The 23,478-nt window shown below is 48.8% G+C and overlaps 1 protein-coding gene and 1 non-coding gene across 7 annotated transcripts in view; one reads left to right on the top strand and one right to left on the bottom strand.

Moving 5' to 3' along the window:
* Positions 1-249: 249 nt before the first annotated feature.
* The window catches only part of HVCN1 (hydrogen voltage gated channel 1), a 26,672-nt gene continuing 3,443 nt past the window's right edge, over positions 250-23,478 (top strand). For 2 of the 6 annotated variants that reach the window (XM_036354096.1, XM_036354091.1), the window contains exons 1-5: positions 250-301; positions 722-799; positions 5,259-5,298; positions 17,779-18,093; positions 22,309-22,413. In XM_036354096.1, coding sequence (XP_036209989.1) covers positions 5,278-5,298; positions 17,779-18,093; positions 22,309-22,413 — 441 coding nt within the window. In that variant the 5' untranslated portion in view covers positions 250-301; positions 722-799; positions 5,259-5,277. Of the gene's footprint in view, positions 434-721; positions 800-5,258; positions 5,299-11,987; positions 12,268-17,778; positions 18,094-22,308; positions 22,414-23,478 lie in introns of those variants that run through there. The other 4 variants (XM_036354092.1, XM_036354094.1, XM_036354093.1 and 1 more) reach the window with 4 other exon arrangements.
* LOC118678690 lies at positions 11,066-11,189 on the bottom strand. Its single transcript, XR_004974976.1, has one exon.

The raw sequence follows: 23,478 nt of genomic DNA, 5'->3' as shown, positions 1-23,478 counted from the left end.
GGCTCCGCGGACGGGGCCTGGTGCTTCAGCGGGGCTGCGGGAGCCCCTGGCCAGCTCGGGCCTGCGGAGCAGGAGGGCCAGGGTGGGGGGAAGACCGAGAACTAGAGGGAGACCGACAGACAGGCTAGGTCCTAGGACCACTGACCCAGGCCGGAGCCAGAGGCAGAGACGGGACTGAGTTGCCTGGCGGGCCGGAGGGGCCGGGAGGGGGCGGGAGGGGCGGGGAGGAAGGGAGGGCGGGGTGGCCGGGCTGGAGCCGCGCTCGCATTTGCAGCGGTGGCCGCGGCGAGCGGACTGCAAGGTCAGTGCTCCGGGGCGGGACGCGCCCCCTCTCGATGCGCAGCCCCTTCTCTCTGCGCCCCAGCTCGAGTCCTCGAGGAGAGCAGGACCCCGCCATCCTGCTGGGACCGCGGGAATCCCAGGCCGCCCTCAGGTGCCCGCAGTTCTAGCGTTTCCCAGCGCGCGGGGCGGGCAGTGATTTCCGCCCTGGAACCCCTGCCTTGCCCAGGGGTCCTAGAGTCCATCGGAGGGGAGGACAGGAGAGGACACTCACAGGACCTGGGAGAAGTCCCTCTTGTCCCCAGTTATCCCCCCTTAGAAGTGAGGGTGTTGGCAGAAGAGCTACCCTTTTGTCTGGAGTTTGGAACAGGTGCCTTCACTTGGTCACACGCCAGGCAGCAGCAACAGGTGAGGGGGTACCATCCTTATCTCCCTCTCACAGGTGAAGAAGCGGAGATTCAAAGAGGCCAAGCCACTTGCCTGGGGTCTCAAAGGAGGCAGAGCCAGGACTTACACCCAGGTTGGTGTGAACCCCTAAGTCCATGTATTCCTCGTCCCTGCCCTGACCCCCACCTGGGCTGCAGGGAGAGAAATGGAGGGGGGGGGGGTGAGGGGGGAGTATCCCAGGAGGCGGCGGAAATGAGCCAGCCAGCCTGTCCCTGCAGGAAGAACCCCCAGAACAGCACATGCTTTGCCTGGGTGAGGGGTTTGAGAAGTGAGCATGGTGGTTGGCACCAGGTTAACTCCAGGAGTGGTGGGAAGCAGGGCAGCGCCCTCCAGGAACTCCCAGGCCTTTACTCAGCACCTCCTTGGGGCACAGGGGGCTCTTGTGGACTTAGCCATGGGACCTCACCTCTCCATGCCTCAGTTTCCTTCTGGGTCCCCTGGGGTTAGCATGGTGCCTGCCTCACAGGATGGCTGAGAAGATTAAATGAGATGATTGGTGTGAAGGCTTAGCCTAGTGCCTGGACCAAGCTGTAACCCCCTCCATCCCCATCGCCGTCCCTCTGAGAGCACATCTTTAACCTGAGGTCAGTCAGAGCTATCTGAGATCTGCAGGGTTTCCGGACAACCCCGCCAGCAGCTGAAGCTTCTTGAGTAAGACCAAGGCTGGGGTGGCAACTTCTCCCTGCTCTGACCCTCTGGAGGGAAGGCTGGTAGGAGCAGGCGTTTGGACATCTTTAGGCTGCCGCTTACACAATTCCAGAACTGCTCTGCATTCCCCACGCCCTCCCCCACCACTGGTTGAGCAAGAAGGAGGAAGCCCAGAGTTTTCTTGCTCCCATACCTGCTCTTCTCCTCATCCTGACATCTAGGCCCACAGCAGATCCTATCCCTCGGCACGTTCTGTATTTGACCATTCCCACCCCCAGGTCCTCAGCATTGATCCCGCCTGCTTGAGTCTTGATTCTCCTCTCACTCTGCTGCCCATTGTAGCCACACTTCTGTCCTCGGAGATGCTGAGTTCTCTGCTCTCTCAGGGCCTTTGCACGTGCTCCTCCTCCTCCTGGAAATGTTCTTCCCTGCCATCTTCTTGTGACTGGTCGTCTTGCAATTCAGGGACCACCAGAAAAGACTCAGAAGTCTGCCCTGACCACCCACCCCACTGCCGGGGCCACGCTCGCCTGCTCTCGGATGCATTCCTGTTTTTCCTTCCAATGCTCAGCCCTGGATGATGTTACCTTGCTTATGCGTTTCCTTGGTTCCTCAGTTGTCTCCCCAGCTCAAATGCCAGCCTTCCTGGGCCCTGACCTTTTTCTTGCCTCTTCACTTTGGATTCTTCAGAACCCAGCACTGTACCTGGCACATAGTTCTCATCATTATGTGCAATTGCAAGCAGTGTGTGCAACCATGCAGAGTTCTACTCCTCATTGCTTAACAGCAATCTTTCTACATTTCTACACAGACCTCATCATTGCCATTCCTCCTGACTGCCCACTGCCTTCCTGAGCTTTTCCCTAACGTGGGGTCTATGCGCTGTTTCCAGGTTCTAGCCATAATACCAACTTCACTTTCAACTTTTTGTCCAAATTGCACATGTTTTGTTTTTGTTTTGTTTTTGTTTTTTTTTTGCAACCAGGGGATTTCTTTGAGAGATAGTTCCCAAACTGGTCAAGTCAAGGATATGATCATTCTGAAGGCACATGCCACTTACCACTTGATGGCTGTTTAAAAAAGTTATCCCCAGCAATATGTGCAAGTTTTTCTACAGTCCTATGAGCATTGGGTGTTCTCATTATTTGTTTTGTCTGTTTTAATGGGGAGGTCATGGTAGGTTTAAATTTTCTGTTGCTTGGCCCTAGCCAGTTTTGCTCAATGGATAGAGGGTCGGCCTGTGGACTGAAGCATCCCAGGTTTGATTCTGGTCAAGGGCATGTTCCTTGGTTGCAGGCACATCCCCAGTAGGGAGTGTGCAGGAGGCAGCTGATCGATGTTTCTCTCTCATCGATGTTTCTAACTCTCTGTCCCTCTCCCTTCCTCTCTGTAAAAAATCAGTAAAATATATTTTTTAAAAAATAAATAAAAGCTATGTGAATGATGAAAAATAGGCTTAATTAAATTTTCTGTTGCTTGAATTATTAAAGCTGGGTTCTTTTCAACGGATGTGCTAGTTCTATTTCCTGCCTTGTGAAAGGAGGAAATCTGCAGGGCACCTTCATTCTTCCCTTCACCTTCACTTGTGGTAATGGTTCCACTTGAACCCATCTCATGAGAGTAGAGGGAGGGCCCCCAGGGGCTGGAACAGGAACCCATGGAGTCAAACTGTGCTGGTTGCAGAAACTGCTCTGCCAATCAAGCAGCAAAAACGCCTCTAAGTGCCCCTTAGCATGGTCCTGTGGGGAGAGAAAGAAACCCCTTATTTTTTTAAGTCTTTGTGAATTTTTTTTCACGTTGGTATTTTTTAAATGATAAAAGTAGCACACGATGTGCAGGGTTATTCATTGGAACACGGGGCAGCAAAAGATTGGGAAACAACCTCCGTGCTGAACAAATGATCACAATTAGAGTTCTGGGGGTCAGTGTCGAAAATCAGTCTCAGTTGGCCAAGATCAAGGTGTTGGCAGGGCTGTGTTCCTTCTGGGGGCTCTAGGGGGGGATCTGTATCGTTGCCTTTACCGGCTGCCAGCATTCCTTGGATCATGACCCCTTCCCTCCATCTACAAAGGCAGCAGCATAAAATCCTCAAATCTCTCTCTGACTCCAACCTAACCCTCCGTGGTCACATCTCCTTCTATGTCTGATTCTCATTACATTGGGCCCACTGGGGGTCTCAGGATCCTTTACGTAATCCCATCTGCAAAGTCCCTTTTGCCAGGTAACGTGACATGTTTACAGGTCCTGAGGAATGGGGTGAGGATGTGTGCATCCTCAGGGGGCCAATATTCAGTCCGCCACACCCTAAAGGGAAATGAGCAAGGTTCAGAGCTGAGTGTGGGGCTCACGTTTGTTTAAGGAAAAAAAGAAAGAGAAAAGGAATAAGTATACATGTGCTTGCAAAGGCGACATAGGAAAGTGGTAAGAGTGGCTGCTTCTGAGAAGATTGGGTAGAAAGGAACCTTGCCATAGTATATCTTCTTGTGTTATTTAAAACTTTTTACTACATGCATATGTCACTGTGTTACAAATAATTTTTAAGAAGTAGCACATAGTCATTGTAAAAGTTGAGGCTGTCCAAAAGCTGAGAGAAGGAAAATACCCCCTCATCATTCCCTTTCTCTCCAGCAGTAACCACGGTGAGGAATTTGGCTATATCCTTGCAAACTTGTAAAAAAATGCACATGAATTTTTTCACATAGATGGGATCAGACTCTCTACACACTGTGATATAATGTGATGGGGGCACTATATTTTTCACATCTTTCCTCATCCATGTATGAAAGTTTAACAGCACTGGGGTCTCCCACTGCTCAGATGTACCTTAACTGACTTAACCAGACCCCTTGTTGGTGGACATTTAGATTATTTGCTGCTGTCCACAGTAATCTCAACACTGTAATCTACGTGTCTGGTTTTTTTTTTAATTGAAGTGAAATTCACATAACATGAAATTAAGCACTATAAAGTGAAAAATTCAGTGGCATTTAGTGCATCGACAGTGTTGTATAACCACCACTTCTATCTAGTTCCAGAACATTTTCATCATCCCCAAAGGAAACCCCATCCCCATTAAGCTCTCACTTCCCATTTCCCTCTCCACCCCCCTACCCCCCCAATCCCTGGCAACCACTAATCTGCTTTCTATGTCTACAGATTTGCATATTCTGGATATTGCATATCAAGGGAATCATGTCATGTGATGTTTTATGTCTGGCATAATGTTTTAGAGGTTTGTAGATATCATAGCATGTGTCAGTACTTTTTAAAAATATATTTTTTTTATTCATTTCAGAGAGGAAGGGAGAAGAAGAGAGAGAAACATCAATGATGAGAATCATTGATCAGCTACCTCCTGCACGCCCCCTACTGGGGATCGAGCCTGTAACCCAGGCATGTGGCCTGACCAGGAATCAAACCATGACCTGGTTCATAGGTCATGCTCAACAACTAAGCCACACTGGCCAGACTGTACTTCCTTTTTTAAATTAATTTTTTATTGTGGTCTAATTGACATACAAAATTCTATTAGTTTCAGATGTATATATATATTACAAAAGTATTTCGTTTCTTTTTATGGCTGGATGACATTCCATTGTATGGATATAACATCTTTTATTATCCATTTATATGTTAATGGACACTTGGGTTGTTTCCACCTTTTGGCTATGAATATTTGTGTATATGTATTTGACTGAGTGCCTGTATCAATTCTTTTAGGTACGTACCCAGGATATACGTCCTTCTATACACACTTCGAACTTTATTATTTACAACTTTCAGATACTTAATCAAGTTTTTAAAAAATTTATAAGAAAGTGCTGCATCCTAAGGCAAATGATGGCAGGAGAACAGATCTGGACAAATGCTTTCTTATTTTCCAGATCCAGAGAGGACAGGAAAATGTCTGTCCGGGACGAAAAGGTAAGTTGCGTCTGGGATCTCCCAGCCTTGAGATCATTGTTTGGTGTTTCTAACAGGAATGAGGAAAAACGCCTATAACAATAACTGAGTTCCAGTTATTGTTATTAATCAGAGAAAGGCAAATGGAAACAGTTTGTATTTCCTTCATTTGTAGTTCCTTATTAAATTAGGCAAACAAAAAAGCAAGTGGAAATGCTCGATGCTGGTTATGCAATCGCCTCATTCCTACATCTACAGAGGGGCTGGGCCAACTCACATAGCTATTTTTTTCTTTTTATTGATTTCAGACAGGAGGAGAGAGGGAGAGAGAGATAGAAACATCAATGATGAGAGAGAATCATTAATCTGCTGCCTTCTGTACATCCCACACTGGGGATCAAGCCTGCAACCCTGGCATGTGCCCTTGACCGGAGTCAAACCTGGGACCCTTCAGCCCATAGGCTGATGCTCCATCCACTGAGCCAAACCAGCTAGGGCCACACAGCTATTCTGGGGGAAAAATGATGGTGTGTATCAGGAATCATGAAAATGTCTAGGATCAAATCTACTCATCTCACTTATGGGAAAGGAAATGACCCATAAAAAGGAAAAAGTACAATTTATGGCACCATATTTCTTAGCATATCAGACACCATTGATTGTAGACCCACCATTATATTAGGTACTATGAAGAAGAAACAGTGCCGACAGTTACTGTGATGTAATGCGACACAAGGCTGAAATTGGTCAATTGTAAAACACATTCAGATTTCAGAAATGCTAAAAAGTGAGAAAATGTGGTTTTAGTATTGGTGATAAAAATGCTAAAAATGAAGAACAATCAGAAAACGCAATCGTGAGAGCTGTTTTTCCTTGGTAGGTTTCTGTGCCATTAAAAAGGTATAAATAGCCCTAGCCAGTTTGGCTCAGTGGATAGAGTGTTGGCCTGTGGACTGAAGGGTCCCAGGTTCGATTCTGGTCAAGGGCACATGTCCGGGTTGTGGGCTCGATTCTCAGTAGGAAGTGTGCAGGAGGTAGCCAATCAATGATTCTCTCCCATCATTGATGTTTCTATCTCTCTCTCCCTCTCCCTTCCTCTCTGAAATCAATAAAATATATATACATATATATATTTAAAAGATATATATATATATACATATATATATACATATGTACATATGTATATATATATGTATATATATAAAATTTAACCAAAGTATAAATAAGTCTGATGCATATAATTAGTGGGGGGGGGGGGACGATACAACATTATCTGTAGTCTTTTATTATAATTGTAAAAGACATAGATTAGGGGCAGAGATAGGTAGATAGGATTGGTAGATGATAAATTTGGTGTGTTGGGATTATTGTGAATTTATTTCCTTTTGCTCATGTCTCCATGGTATTAACACTGAAAGAAATTGATCTAGGGCAGTGGTTCTCAACCTTCCTAATGCCGTGACCCTTTAATACAGTTCCTCATGTTGTGGTGACCCCCAATTTCATTGTTACAAATAGAACATAATTAAAGCATAGTGATTAATCACAAAAGCAATACGTAATTATATATGTGTTTTCCGATGGTCTTAGGCGACCCCTGTGAAGGGGTCATGACCCACAGGTTGAGAACCGCTGATCTAAGGGCAAGGTCTGCTCATTGGGGTGAATGACAGCAGGTGAAGCTGGGGGTGGGAATCTAGGTGAGTTGGGGCCTGAATGAAGCTAGGAAGCTTCCAGGACATGTCACAGGGGTGAGGTGGGTGTTCGGCCACAGACACAGCAGGGGAGGCAGAGGGTTGGAATGCAGAACTAAGGACACACCTGGAGGGTCAGAAGCTTGTGTGTCATCACACGGGCCATTTGAGAGCCTGGCCTTGGGGCATGGTGAGGGGCTGGAAAGATTGGGCCAGGGCCACTTATAGCAAATAAGCCTCTTAACTGATTCAAAGAACAGTTCCTTTCAGTATCTTATGGAATTAATTGTGTTTTTTAAAACCTTTTAATAGGATTGCTCTTAGGAGCTCTGTAATTTTCTCAGTTCTCCTTGTTTTTGAAAGGAAAACTGTGTTGTAGGAGAGACTGGTGGGGTTTTTAGCCATGACTCAGACCTGGTTTGCTGTAGCCAGCTCTGTTGAGAGGGGCTCAGAGTCCCTCTCTGCCCCTTCCCATCTCTCCAAGCCTCAGTTTTCCTGTTCTGTAAAGTGGGAACAATAACTCCCTGCTAGACCTGTGGTGAGAATGAAATAAGATTGTGCATGGAAAGCACTTGGCAAGGTGCCCAACTATAATGAACACTTAAACTCAGGAGGCGGGGAGCAGCGGGGGGGGGGGGGGGGGGGAGCTGGGGATTTGATCATGAGTATAAGCTGGGTTTGCAGCCCATCAGCAGACCTATCCTCATCTCAGATGATTGTGTGTCACCCGCCACCTCTTGGGAACCTGAGAGCCAGGGGTGCTTAGAAAGCCTTGTAGCCCTTTGGCTCATTTCTCACGAGGCTTCTGGAGGCTCTGGGTTCATTTGTGGTGCTAGTTGTCTGCCTGGGCTGCGCACAGGAGATCTCAACCCCTAGGCCATCCCCAGACCGACTGAATCACAATCTTGGGGCGTGGGGCCCAGGCATCGGAGTTCTTTAAAGCTTCTATGTGTCCAATGTGCAGCCAGGACTGAGAGCCACAGGTTAGACTGTGAGGCAGGGAAGATGGGTGCCCTGAACTCTGTCCTGGCCAAAGCACTGCTAACACGTTGGGGGATAGAGTCACCCCGATGACTCATTCGCACTCCCGATAAGTCTTCATTTCTATCTGGATCACTGCATATTTTTTCTTTCTGTGCTTTTGTTTTCTTTCTATACTTTTGTAAACAAAAGGAGGAGCTCTGGGCCAGACAGCCTGGGTCAGAAAACAAGGTCTGTTTCTCACCAGCTGTGTGACCCTAGGGCAGGGGTCAAACTTTTTAAACGGGCCAGTTCACTGTCCCTCAGACCGTTGGAGGGCCGGACTATAGTTTAAAAAAGAACTATGAACAAATTTCTATGCACACTGCACATATCTTATTTTGAAATAAAAAAACAAAACAGGAACAAATACAATATTTGTATTTGCATGTGGCCCGTGGGCCGTAGTTTGAGGACCCCTGCCCTAGGGCATGTTGCTTGGCCTATCTGTTCCCAGTTTCTGTGTCTGTAAATGGAGTTTCACGCCCCCACTCCATGGAGTGTTTGCCGTGTGTTATAAAGGGCTTTGCACGGAACTCAGAAATGGCAGGTACTCTAGTTGTAATCACTACGATTTCCACTACTGTAGGTATTACCACCAGCCTCGTGATGTGATCATCTTGCTGGGTTGACAGACGCTTATCAAGAAAGGAGGGATCCTGACCCCAGTGGAAAAGGAGAGAAATGTTGCAGCGCTAGGCTCAGAGGGGGTGTGGCTGGGAGGCACCTGGGCTGCCAGTGGCCCCTCCCCCAAAGCTGGTCAGCCGTCACAGGTGGTGGTTTCCCTGAACCTCAAACTTCCTCCCCACCCTAGAGAAGGAAAACCTGTTACGCTTATTTAAAGACTTCCCTGATTTTAAAAATAGGCATCCCTCAGAACACAGATGCCCAGAGGCCGGGAGGGGCGGGTGAGGGCCCAGGGGTGGTGAGCATGCTGCTGGGACCCTCCAGGTAGTTGTGGTGGGAACCGACAGTCCTCTAGCCACAGAGGATCATACCTGAGCAGGAACCCACCTGGTCTCTGCCCTGATGGGGATGACAGACTCCAACAGTCACAGAAACTGCTGGACCTGCCTCCACAGGGGAGGAGAGAGGGACCCTTTGTGAGTGCAATGGGGGTGGTAGCCAGTCTGGAGCTGGGATGCTTGAGAGAGACCTCCCGAAGGGGGTTATTCTTTTGTTGTTGTTGTTAATCCTCACCTGAGGATATTTTTCCATTGATTTTTAGAGAGTGAAAAGGAGGAGGAGAGACAGAGAGAGAGACAGAGAGAGAGAGAGAAACATCAATGTGAGAGACATCCATTGGTTGCTTCCCGCATGGTCAGGGATAGAACCTGCAACTGAGGTTGATGCCCTTGACTGGAATCGAACCTGGACCCTGCAGTCCATGGGACAATGTTCTATCCACTGAGCCAAACTGGCTAGGGCCTGAAGGGGGTTAAAGAAGACACATGACACAGTGGAAGAGGGGCTGGAGTTTTAGGCAAGGGATTGCGAAGGCCCTGTGGTTGAAGGAACGTGTTGCTGAGTACACTGTGGCCCAGCAGAGAGGGTGGTGAAAGTGAGGTCAGAGAGGCAGGTGGAGGCCACAGCATGCAGAATAGGCGTGGGCCTCTGGAAGGCACTTGGTCTTTATTTTTAAGAGCAGTGGGAAGCCCGAGAAGTGTTTTAAATAAGGGAGTGTGTCAGAGGTCCCCAACATCACCCAGGCTCAGCGTTTTGCTAGGAGAGCTCAGAGAACCCAGCCTACAGCTTGACTGATGGCTATGACTTGTTACCGCAAAAGGACACACATTAAAATCAGCAAAGGGCAAAGGCACCCAGGGTGAAGCCCAGAGGAAACCAGACTCCGGCTGGAGTCACACAGGACGTGCCGGACACCTCCAGCCACGAGTTGTGACTCCGTATGCGCGATGTTGCCCACCAGGAAAGCTCGATAGAAACTCAAGGTTTTCATTGGGGGCTGCTCACATAGGCATTCTGTCCAGCCCTTACAAAAATGGCGGACTCTGAGAAGGCAAGCAGGTGTGCAACATAAACTACGTTGTTTACACAAACTGTGGGCACACTGAGCAGTTCCTATCAGGGAATGCAATGAACCCTCCCCAAGTCTCAACTTCCCAGATGCCAGCCAGGGGCCAAGCAGGCCTTTCTAGGACAATAGCCTCAGGCCTTTCTGCACAGGGCGCGACATGGTTATGTTTGCTGATGAGAACGGGGGAGTGAAGGGGACAGCCGTGGGAGCTGGTACATCCTCCCCCTGAGAGGAGGATTCAGGGCCAGGGCCCTGGCAGGGGATGGGAGACATAGTTATCAGATTCCAGGGCCCTAGCCAGTTTGGCTCAGTGGATAGAGCGTCAGCCTGAGGACTGAAGGGTCCCAGGTTCGATTCGGGTCAAGGGCGCATGCCCGGGTTTCGGGCTCGATCCCCAGTAGGTGGCGTGCAGGAGGCAGCCAATCAGTGATCCTCTCTCATCATTGATGTTTCTGTCTCTCTTCTCTGAAATCAATAAAAAAATATATGTATATAAAAGATTCCAGGGTCATTTGGATGCTAAAATGCACGGGGTTTAGTGATGGATGGGCTGTGGGGGAAGGGGAGAAGGCTGGGATTGGCGACAACTTCTTTGACCTTGCCTGGGTGTGTTTTAAAACCCCTGGACCAGAAGACAGGAGACCCAGGTGCCTGTAGGTTAACTGACGGTTGCCATGTTATAGAGCCTCAGTTTCCCCATCTGCTAAGGGAGGGAAGATTGCATCTCAGAACCTTGATTCTGCCTCTTACACTCTCATCATTCTTTCTGCTTAAAAATCCAGCTTTTCTGGCATATCTTCCCCGCATTGGCAGAGCATCTTGGAAAGAACAGAGCTGGTAGACTTGAGTTCATATGCTGGTTTTATCACTGATGCTTTTTTGTTCATTTTTTTAAATTCTGCATGAACAAGTTCTCAATGTAAGAAATTGAAAAAACAAACTAGTATATATTACAGGTTGAATCACATGAAATTGTCTATCTTTACCAGTTTTGGCCTACAAAAAAAGTATTTATTTTTTTATTTTTTTTTCTGGAGTAGAATGTTGGGGAGTGCAGTCAGCCCTGTGATATTCTCCAATAAGGGCTGCTCTCTCCAACCCTTTTTTTTAGGAGGATTGTATCAGAAAAAAAGTATTTTTTAAAAAAAGTCTTTTATTTCAAGGATGTTTTCTTTCTTTTTTTTAAAAAAAATATTTTATTGATTTTTTACAGCGAGGAAGGGAGAGGGATAGAGAGTTAGAAACATCAATGAGAGAGAAACAATGATCAGCTGCCTCCTGCACACCCCCTATTGGGGATGTGCCCGCAACCAAGGTACATGCCATTGCCCGGAATCGAACCTGGGACCCTTCAGTCTGCAGGCCGACGCTCTATCCACTGAGTCAAACTAGTTAGGGCCAGGGATGTTTTCTTGAATTATATTTTAAACACTTTGTTCTGTTCCATTGTTTTGGTTTCCTTATTCAGAGATTCCAATTATGCATATGTTGGACATATAGGGGTATATGTAGTCATTGGCTGCCTGGCTTTTTCTTGGTCGTGTGTTCTAGCACATGGGCTCTGAGTCACCCCGCACAGGCGACAGGTCCTGGCTCTGCCATTTTCCAAGTGTGTGACTTCGGACGTGCCTCCTCCCTCACCTAGACCCAAAATTATGGCCTTGACCTCAGAGGGTTGTTAGGACTTTAAATGAAATAGAGCCTTTAAGGAACTTAGTGATGCGCTAATATAACAGATAACATCACTAATAATTGGTAATAATAGATGTCGCTGCTGTTGTGTCTCGTAGTTTTTAGGGTGGGGAGGTTTGGATGAATAAGCACATCGAGTCCCCAAAAGTGAGCTCTGGGAGGGGAACGGGAAAATGGGGACTTAGAGGACATTGGGCCCTGGGAATCGGGAATCGGCTGAATTTCTTAAAAAGTGCCATTTTCTGTGATTGTTGGATGACCGTGACATAGGGACTTCCCCTCCTACAGATGGCAGCTTCAGAGCCCGTAAAAATAGACGTTCATGAGAACGTGTTTCTCCATCTCGCCTCTCCCAGGTAGTAATTGTTCTGGTATAATACCTGTCACGTGTAAAGAAGGCCGGCGATTCGATTATCTTTGAGGGGTAGCTCTTGGTTAACTCGCCTATTAGGTATTTATGAAGCCCCTCCCTGTGACTGAGGGAGGAAGAGCCTGGGCTGCCCAGAGTTGGCAGGAGACAGGCAGAACCAAGAGGCACAGTGCTCACAGGTAAGTGGCATGGTGGGGAAATAGAGGAAGGCCGCTAAGCCAGCAGGCAGTGGTTAAAGAAGGCCTCCCAGGGGGATAAAATCGAGACGTTTGTAAGGCCTGAAAGAGAACTGGGGTGAGACAGACAGTGGGGACAGGCTGTGCAAAGTCCCAGAAGCAAGAGACAGCATGGTTTATTCAAAACTGCGGGGTGTTCGGTGTAGCTGGAGTGCGGCAGAGGCTGGAAGAACACCGGGGCCTGGGGACACCCAGAGACCCAGGCAGCTCTGCCTTTTCCTGAGCCCAGTGGTGGGCAGGCATGGGGCGGGCGGGGGGGGGGGGGGGAAGGGGTGGCGTAGATGAGAGCAGGGACATGGCCAGGTGGGCAGTGGGGAAGGGTGATCCTGGCTACTGCTGTGTGGAGAAAGAATGTGGGGCCAGGAGGCCGCATGAGGAGGCTGGTGCAGGTGTCCTGTTGATGGGAGAGGGTTAGATGGAAAAGAGAAGGTGGAGGGTGAGCCGTATTGAAGAGGTTACATTGATATTGATGAGCTTGAGGGAGAGAGAGGAGCCAGGGATGACTGTTGGTTCTGGGCTTGGCCAGCGAAGTGGATGTGATGCCAAGCCCTGGGGGAACGTGGAAGAAGTGGATCTGGGAGGGAAGTTTGGGTCGCAGCAAACAGCATACCAGTCATCTGGCTGAGACTTTGAACATGAGCAGCGTTAAGAACACAGGTGTGCTGAGACCACCAAAGGGGAAGGTCACCCTGCCCTAGGACAGGGTCAGAATCTCAAGGACTCCAGGTGGCAGGACAGGGACATGGTACAGGACACTGAGAAGGATGGCCAGTCGTAGGAGAAAAATCACGAGGCAAGATTGTCAAAAAGAACCGAGTCAACCTGGCTGGTGTGGCTCAGTGGTTGAGCATTGACCCATGCACCAAGAGGTCACTGATTTGATTCCTGGTCAGGGCACATGCCCAGGTTGCAGACTTGATCCCCAGTAGGGGGCGTGCAGGAGGCAGCCAATCAATGATTCTCTCTCATCATTGATCTTTCTATCTCTCTCCCCTCCTTCTCCCTTCCTCTCTCTCTCAAAATCAATAAAAACATATTTTTAAAAAACACCTGAGTCAGCAGTGTGACAGGATGCAGTACAGTCAAGCAGATGGGAACCACAGCTGTGGGCTTCGATCTAAAGGTGACCCCAGAGAGAGTAGGGTCAGGATATAGTGGGACAGTAAGGGTTAATGCAGGGGGCATGGAGATGGGCAGTTTCCAGTGTCAGGGACTCTACTGGTCTAGATTTTTGGGTTTGTAAGTGACAGAAACAACTCAATGTAGCTTAAGCCACAAAGGAAATCCAACAGTTTGTGAGACTCAACAGCCTGGGGGTTGCAGAAGCTGGCAGCCGGCCAGGAAGCCAAGACGTGAAATACTCATGGACGGTGATGAAGTGGGAGCAGTGGAGAGGAGAGTTTTCGACGTTGAAGAAGAATGGCCGTCACTATGGAGTGGCTGCTCCAGGCCAGGCACTGGGTTGGTGCTCTGCCTTACTCACTGAGTCAGTCCTTCCTCCCGGGCAGGGCTAGTGGTGGGGGGCACTAGAGCGGGGAGTCCAGGGTGGGTGGTGGATTTCGGAGGCCCACAACATTTTCGTGATGAGCTCTATGGTTGCCCTTTTCTGGAACTTTTCTGCTTCTGAAATGACAGATTTTTTAAACTTAAAACCAGAGTTCTTTTCTGCTCTGCTGGGTGCTGTAAATATTTTCATCCCAAATTATTAAAAGTTGCTTCTTTTTACTGGTCGCAAGGTTTCAGGATGAAAAATTTCCTCTTCTGTAAAATATGTGGTTTTTGCAAAGCACTCGGAGGCGCCCCCATGCTGCAGACTAGCACAGGAGGTTTTGGGGGGGAGGTATGGCCAGTAGCCACCCTTGGCCAGCCCTGGGAACCAAGTGATGGAGGATCCAGCCTGAGACGAGTCGCAGCCCGACATGGGAGACGGGGTACAAGGGCCCTCAGCCAACAGGCGCTTGGTGGGCTTCTAAGTCAGGTGTCAGGTGAGACTCTGGGGACACACACTCTGCCCTGATGGCGTTTAAATGCTAGTGTGGAGAGAGAACTAATAAACAGCTGCACCTACCCCATTGGAGGGGTAGGTTGTGGGGTAGGAGATGAGGTCACACCTTGCAGGGCCATGTAGTTTATTCAAAGAGCAAAAAGCAGGGGGCAGTGATATGATCAGGTGCTATGGTCAGAGGTGAAGGTTTATAAAATCCATTCAGGCTGCTGGGTGGAGAATGTGCTGGAAGAACTGGGTCGAAGGAGAGAGATGGATAAGGAGGCTGTTGCAGTCTTCTGGGTGAGAGGATAAAGGCCTGGTCTAGGGAGACGACGGAAGAGGAAATGAGTAGTGGGGGTCAGGAGAGAAGAAAGCCAGGCAGGCCCCAGGATCCTGGAAGGGGCCAGATTCAGAAGGTTCACTCTTGGGAGGTTATAAGCTCTAGTTGGGCCTCTTAGCATCAGAGGAAGTCTCAAATCAGGGGCTCCCACAGTGCTTGAACAATATGGGAGACTGGGCAGGGGGGCAGTCTGGGGTCAAAGGGGTTCCTAGATACAGCCTTTTGGAGCACCATCCCCTCCACACACACCACCTGCAACCTTGCCCTACAATCTCAGGGCACTTAAGAAAATATTGGGATTCAGGAAAGGCTTATGAAAGAGACTTATAATCAATTTGGAGCTTAGAAATGTACAAGGCACCACAGAACAGGAAGGAACAGTGGCCTGGGATCAAAGAGCTTCAGTCCTATTTTCCAGCGCACGGCTGCTGGTTACCTGAGACCTTGAGCAAACCCTGGCAGCTCATGGTCCACCCCATCACTGAAAGCATGGGGAGATCCGACCAAGTCATCTCTGTGGCCGGGTGCATGCAGATGTCCTCAGTGATATACAGAGGCATTTCTTTTAACTCACACAAATAGGATCCATTTACCTCCCACCACTCAGGTGAACGTTTCTGGTGAACGTTCTTGAGCATGTCATTGATTTGAGCACATGTGGGCAGTTTTTGGGGGGAGCCCATCTGGGGATGGAATCACTAGATCGTTAAGAGAGATATACACAACTTCATCTTGACAAAGCAATGCCATATTGCTTCCAAAAATGGTGGTGCCACTGCCTGTTCTTCAGTGTTCAACAGACCCCGTTGTTTCACGCCTTCACCGACATTTGCTATCGTAGGCTTTACAATCTGGCCAACCTGAGGAGTGAAAAGGTGTGCGATGTTACGTCACCTCGCATTTTCCTGAGTGCTGGTGAAGCTGAGTATCTTGGCCATTTGGGTTTTCTCTTAAGTGACCTGCTTCATATCCATTACCTAGTTTTCCATGGAGTTGTCTTTTTGAAGTAACGTTTCTTTATATATTCGGGATGCTAAATCTGTGTCTGTTAAGTACATTGCAATACTTACTCCCAATCTGTGTGTGTCTTAACTTTGTAGGGGTGTCTGTGAGATAGAAAAGCTCTTAGTTTTGATGAGTCAACTCTATCCATTTCTTTGTGTTTTTGTTTTCTTTTTTAACAAATACATTTTTATGAAGAACATAAACTGATGAACAAAAATAGATACAGAACAGAGAAGCATCAAATAGACTATGAAACTTCAGAGGGAAGGCAGGGGTGGGTGTGTGTGGGGGGGTAGTAAGAGATCAACCAAAGGACTTGTATGCATGCATATAAGCATAACCAATGGACACAGACAGTAGGGGGGTGAGGGAATCTGCTAGGGGGTGGGGGTAGCCGGGGAGAGGTCAATGGGGGAAAAGGGAGACATAAGTAATACTATATGTAATACTTTAAAAACTGTAATATATATATATAAAATATAGGTTTTTTTATTGATTTCAGAGAGGAAGGAACAGGGAGAAAGAGATAGAAACATCAGTGATGAGAGAGAATCATTGATCGGCTGCCTCCTGCTCGCCCCACACTGGGGATTGAGCCCACAATCCGAAATCGAACTGTGACCTCCTGGAATCAAACCATGACCTCCTGGGCCATAGCTTGATGCTAAACCACTGAGCCATGCCGATCAAGCAGTTTTGTCTTCTTTAAACAATCTTTCCCTGTTTTGAGGTCATGAAGATACTTGTATTTTGTTCTAAGACTTTTTTTTTTTTTAATATATTTTATTGATTTTTTACAGAGAGGAAGGGAGAGAGATAGAGAGTCAGAAACATCAATGAGAGAGATACATCGATCAGTCGCCTCCTGCACATCCCCCACTGGGGATGTGCCCACAACCCAGGTACATGCCCTTGACCGGAATCGAACCTGGGACCTTTCAGTCCACAGGCCGACGCTCTATCCACTGAGCCAAACCGGTTTCGGCTGTTCTAAGACTTTTAAAGTTTTAAAAACATACACACACACACACACACACACACACACACACACACACACACATTAATGCTAATGCCTCCTAAATTTATTCTTTGTGTTGTAGGGGGGTCTTCTGTTTACTTACTTTTCTATTGGGAAAGCCAGTTGTCCTGACCTCGCCAGCCCTTCCCGCTGATCTGACCTGCCACCACCATCACATCCAGGTTCTGCTTAGGGCTCTCTTCTGTTCCACTGACCATATTGCCTATTCTTGCATCCATACCTGAAACTTTTCATTATCAAACTTTATTAAAAAATGTATTATCGCCCTAACTGGTTTGGCTCAGCGGATAGAGCGTAGGCCTGCGGACTCAAGGGTTCCAGGTTCGATTCCGGTCAGGGGCATGTGCCTTGGTTGTGGGCATATCCCCGGTGGGGAGTGTGCAGGAGGCAGCTGATCGATGTTTCTCTCTCATCAATGTTTCTAATTCTCTATCCCTCTCCCTTCCTCTCTGTAAAAAATCAATAAAACATATATTTTTTAAAAATGTATTATCTGGGCCAAGAGAGGAGGATTATTTGCTTTTTGCTTTGAGACCATTGGTCTTTAAGTAATTGTCCATCGTGTGTTTAAAACAGCTGAACCTAGAAAAAAATCCATTTGCTTCTCACCTTTCAAGGACTGATCGGCCATGGCATGAAACTGGGTACTTTTACTTTTGGCTTTCCCCTCCCCCTTGCAACTCTCGCCTCTGGTTTTTCAGGTTGTGATATCTCTGAACCATGGGGCCTTCTTCCGACCTTTACACTTGGGCCCGTGATGGGTATTTGGTAACTGGGTTGTAGTACCAATTCCGTTGGTTACTGCCAACCAGACCACAGTGATAGGCCTGATGGGGTCTGGCATTTCCTGTCGCCTCACTGACACTGACAGCCTGGATTCCAAAAATAAAAGCACAAGAAACCACTGTGACCTCACGGTCTCTGTGCTCACACGGTGCTCTGAGCTCTGGGACTGCCCTCACCCCTGTGGCCCAGCTGGGGCCCTGCTCCCCGCCAGAGAGACGTGGGGTCCCAGTGGTCTGGTCGGGCTCCGGGCTCCGAGGCCGCCCTGCCGAGCGCTCACTCTCGGTCCCCTCCCTTTAGACGGTCACCCGAAGGGCCAAGGTGGCTCCCGCCGAGAGGATGAGCAAGTTCCTGCGGCACTTCACTGTCGTCGGCGATGACTGCCATGCCTGGAACATCAACTACAAGAAATGGGAGAATGAAGAAGAGGAGGAGGAGGAAGAGGAGGAGGAGGAGGAGCAGGAGCAGGAGCAGCAACCGCCGCCGCCGCCAACACCAGCCTCAGAGGAGGAGGGCAGAGCTGCTGAGCCAACTGCGGCCCCTGTCTCCACACCCAGGCGCCCTCTAGACTTCAGGACCAAGTTGAAGAAGCTCTTCAGCTCCCACAGGTTTCAGGTAGGTGGGCAGAGCCCTCAGCTGAGAGTCACGAGGCTGGGGTGGGGGCCCATCTCGGCCACTGCCTCATTCACGGTGCAGATGTCTCCTGGGCACCGACCATGTGCCAGGCGCCTACACAGTGCTGGGTCCACGGGGCAGGTCCCCCGTTTCAGGGATTAAATCACACTCCAACGGCCCATCCTCTGATGAATGGATAAACGAAATGTGGTCCATCCACCCACTGGAATACTCCTCAGCCAGGAAAAGGAAGGAAACGCTGACACCGGCTACAGCATGGATGAACCTGGAGAACATGCTGCTGAGTGAGGGAAGCCAGGCACAAAGGACTATGTATTGTATGATTCCATTTGTGTGAAATGCCCAGAAGGAGCAAATCCGTAGGCACAGAAAGCAGACTGGTGGTTGTCACAGGTTGGAGGGAGGGAAGAATGGGCAGACTGCCTCATGGGTACAGGGCTCCCATTTGGGGTGATGAAAATGTTCTGGAACTATATAGTGGTGGGTGGTTCCCAACCTTCGGAAGAGACTTAATGCTACTGAATTTTAAAATGGTCAATTTTATGTTATACAAATTTTGCCGCACACTCACAAAGTCAATTAAAGGATAAACATTGGAGGCAGAAAAAACGTGCCAGCCCCACAAGGCGAGAGGGTGCCAGGCCACACCCACTCTTCACCCTGGGGGCCTCAGTCTCAGCCAAAAATACCTGCCAGGCTTAACTCACCGCCGACTTCCAGGTGTGGTCATGGGGAGACCATGAGAGGCAGATGGGGGGCTTCAAAGGACAGCAAAGGAATGGAGCTTTCTCCAGAGTTCAGGATCTGTCCTGCCATCTGATTGTGAAGGATAAAGGCAGGTGGAGTCTGGCCAGCCCTCAGGTGGCAGGCAGGAGTCCAGGAGCATGTGTAAGGCCCAGGAGAATGCAGGAGGCCCAGGGACACTGGGGAAGCACGCAGCCCCATTACCACATGGAGCCATTTGGGGGACCCTGGGTCAAGATAATCCGGTTCCTACCAAGAGCCAGTGTCCCTTCTGGAAGCAGAGAGAAGCGGCCCTTGCCTCTCCCATCGCTGACTTTGTTCCAGGGTAAAACAGGGAAAACTTATTTTGGTCTTTTGTCGCTTTTATGTGGCTTCGAGAAAGAATGCAGGCCCAGCAGCCTGGCACAGTGCTCTCCTCTGTGGCTGCGACAGGAAAGAAAGCGTGGTATTAACTTGTTGGGGTTGAAATCCCAAACCCTCAATTTTCAGGAGCAGGAGGAAGGAGCCAGCTTCCTTCCAGCTGCAAGGGGAGCCCTGGATTATCCCCCTCGGGGAGGTGCCCCCCTTCTCCTGACTCAGCCCACCAGCTGGCCCCTGAGCTGGGATCCCCGGAGATGCTGGTACTGGGGAAAAACAAGTAGAGATGTCTAGTCATTCACTCAACAGCCGTTTCTTAGCACCTGTGTGTGGGGGGAGAAGGGGTACAGTGGTGAGCGCAGTGGACATGTTCCTGCCCCACTCACGGATACAGTCATTCCAGAAACCACCCGGACAGATAACTGGTTACAAGTGGAGAGAAGCCCTCTGTAGGAAAACAGAGGGGGCTCTGAGAGATCCTGGGGACGGGGAGACATGTCTAGGAGGTGACATGCCCCTCTCCCCCCAACACATGAAGGCTGGGCAGGAGTGAGCTCAGTGGGTGGGAGAGGGAGCAGCTTTCCAGGCAGATGGCCCTGTTGCTAAGGGCCCGAGGTAGGAGAGGGTCGGCAGCGTTGCAGGACTGAGGAGGGTCCACGAGGCATGTGTGTGGTGAGAAGAGGGACCGCTTGGCAAGAGAGGAGGCACTGGAAGGTCGTCATCCCTGGGCAGTGGGCAGCCATGGAAAGTTTACAGGGGGTGGGAGGGGGTGACATGACCAGATGTGGAGAGGGGACTCAGAGTAGAAGAAAGGTGGCCACCTCACAGCGGGGGACACAGGTTCAGGCTCGGGTTCGATCTGTGCCAGTAGGATCAGCATACAGAAGATTCTGGAATCCCTTTCCTTCAAACCACTTGTTCCACATGGTTTGAGGTGGCCAAGGTGACATGATGTACAGCTGACTGCTGGCACACATGGGATGGCACAACCAAGAGAAAATACAGGGTGGGGACCCAGGCATTGTAGCTTTGTGACCTTGGGCCTGAGATTCATATAAAATTAATCATTTCAAAGTGAATCATTCAGTGGCGTTTATTTAATACATTCACAATGTTGCACAGCCATAACCACTATCTAGTTCCAGAACATTTTCATCACCCCAAAGGAGATTTGGTACCCATTAAACAATAACCTCCCGGCCCCTGACAACCGCTAATCTTACTGCGTCTATAGAATTGCCTGTTCTGGACATTTCATATGAATGGAATCATACAATACAGACTGTCTTTGCATCTGGCTTCTTTCACTTTAGCATAATGTTTTCTAGGTTCAACCACGTCATAGCATGTACCAGTACTTTGTCCCTTTTTATGGCTGAATATGCAGTCTGTTTTTAATATTTCTGTGCCTTGGTTTTAAGTCAGATCCGTTTAGCTCTAAAATAAAACCAAGGATGAAGAAAGAAAAGGGGAAAACACCACCAAAAGCTTGAATCTTTTTTTTAAAATATATTTTATTGATTTTTTACAGAGAGGAAGGGAGAAGGATAGAGAGTTAAGAAACATCGATGGGAGAGAAACATCAGTCAGCTGCCTCCTGCACACCTCCCACTGGGGATGTGCCCACAACCAAGGTACATGCCCTTGACCGGAATTGAACCTGGGACCTTTCAGTCCACAGGCCGACGCTCTATCTACTGAGCCAAACTGGTCAGGGCTTGAATCTTTATTAAGCTGCTGAATTTGATCTGTATGAAAACTTCATTGAAAAACAGTTTGCCATGCAATTTCACAATAATCCATATCATCAAATAATTTAATTACTGAAATAATTAGCTACAGGTGGAAATGATAAAAAATGTATACAGTACATCGTTCTTAGTAGGCCTGAACTTGTAGAATTTCATCCTGCAACTGCCAAGAAAATTAATGGCAACATTAACCTTCAGAGGCCAAAATAGATGTACCTGAGAGTGTAAGCGGCAAGGCCCCGGGGGAAGCAAGTAATGGTCCACCGTTTCCAAAGGAAGAAAGTCACGCAACGTCCCCTGGGTCCCTCCATTGCTGCCATTCCCATCACCATCCTGTCATCCCTGTGGTCTCTCTGAACACTGTCACCATCACCCATTAGTGCCCTTATCAGAGTCGTCACCACCTCCATCTCCGGGACCACCACCATCACTGCGATCACCCACTCCCTCCGCTCTGGTTCCCACTGCCCTCCTCTGCCCCCAGGTCATGACTGTCTTTCCCACAACTCTTCTCGGCTTTCCACCTGAGGCGGGCAGGTATTTCCCGGCTCTGCACCGCAGCTGTTTTATGTGCACAGTGGACATCACTATAACCCAACTGCCCAAAGCGGGCAGAGCCTGGAGGTTCCTGCCACCACTCAGACCTCTGAGGCTGCATGTTGCTCATTATTTGCTGAGCATCTACTCTGGGCTTACCCGAGCGAGAGCAATGCACAGTACTAGGAAAATAAAAATGTGGCAAAATGTTTTTATTGCTTATTTTGTTTGCCACCTAGGAATTAGCAGTTTGGTTTGAGAGATGCTGGGAAACAGTGAACGAGTAAGAAAAAGACGAGTAGTGCCCGGCTGACATGGCTCAGTGGTTGAGTGTCGACCTATGAACCAGGAGGTCATGGTTCGATTCCCGATCAGGACACGTGCCTGGGTTGTGGACTCAATGCCCAGTGTGGGGTGTGCAGGAGGCAGCTGATCAGTGATTCTCATCATTGATGTTTCTATCTCTCTGTCTCCCTTCATCTTTGAAATCAATAAAAAAAAATATATTAAAAAAAAAAAGACAAATAGTGACAGAGGGTCAGTGAGTGAGCTGTCCCGAGATGCCCTGGTACAGGCACTGAGGTGGCGAACAGCCCGGGAAGGTAGCAGGGGGAGGAGGGGCTTCTGTGGAAGAGCTGGCCCCCAGCGGGCTCCCCACAGGGTGCTTGGGCCATAGCCAGCAGCCTCCCATCCTTGGCATTTTTCCCTAGTGGTTTCATCCAGATGTTTCCAAACCAACCTTTGAAAGATAGAAGGCGGTCTCCTTTTAGGGCTCATGGCTTCTCCTCCTTCCCTGGGTCCGCAGGTCATCATCATTTGCCTGGTTGTGCTGGATGCCCTCCTGGTGCTGGCCGAGCTCATCCTGGACCTGAAGATCATCCAGCCGGACAAGAACAACTACGCCGGCAGGGTAGCGTGTCCACGGCCCTTATGCTTTCTTCACTCTGGTACCTGCGCTGGAGGGGACAGAGCAGGGTGGACAGCAGCCGCCCGAGGCTGCATGGGAGCAGATGGGGTGCTTTTAGCCAAAGGGCAGAGGAAAGTTATAGAAAAGCATTTACTACAAGCAGGACACTTTCTCCTTTCACTTGATGGCTTCCCAGGCCGACCGCTGAGCTGGAGTGTGTCCCTGATTCCAGAGGGGCGCTCTGACCAGGAGACCATACTTCCCCGTCCCCTGGAAGAGCTGTTCCTCCTGAGCCGTTCTGATGGGGTCTCTAGGCTGGAGCCATCGGGGACGTGCCACTATTTATTCCCTGATTCACACTTCCTGCCGGAGTCCCTCCCCAACATTCGCCCAAGGGGCACTGGATACCCCAAAAATACACCACCTGTGGCCCATCGTCAGTAACATAGGAGACAGTCGGGGGCTGGAAAGCTTCTCCCAATACTTTTTTAAAAACAAAAGTTGATTTATAATTCGAAAATGCCCTTTCAGGTGTAAAACACCACCTTACTACGCGTGGCCCCTTTCCCAAGGCACCCTTAGGTGTCCCTCTGCGACCAGCCCCAGTCCTTCCATACATGGATGAATTTCTCTTTCCTTCTATTTTTTTTAACAGAATCAATAACATACCTGCAAACTCACTGTCTTGTGCCCTTCCTTTTCCTCAACTTTTTGATTATGAAAAAAAAGAGGCAAATCTACATTTTGCTACATTTGCTTTATATCTCTATCCACAAACACACCCATATATTATTGTCTGACCATTTGAAAGTAAGTTAGACATCATGACACTTCATCCTAAATACTTTGATGTACATAAGAATAAGGTCTTCCTCCTACAGAACCACAATAGCATTTTCATACCTTTAAAATTATCAATAAGCTGTAGGATAAATTCCAAGCAGTGGCATTGTTACCCAACTGAAGGGCCTGTTTGCCTGCACTTATCAAATGCAAGTTTGCAGCCAAGGAAGTAAGGATTTATTAAGGAGATGGCACCATGCCTGGAGTCACAGGTGAGCGACTGCT

Source organism: Myotis myotis, unplaced genomic scaffold (genome assembly GCF_014108235.1).
Source record: "Myotis myotis isolate mMyoMyo1 unplaced genomic scaffold, mMyoMyo1.p scaffold_m19_p_20, whole genome shotgun sequence".
NCBI lineage: Eukaryota > Metazoa > Chordata > Mammalia > Chiroptera > Vespertilionidae > Myotis > Myotis myotis.
Note: the sequence above shows the minus strand (reverse complement) of the source record. Positions and strands in the feature narration are given on the sequence as shown.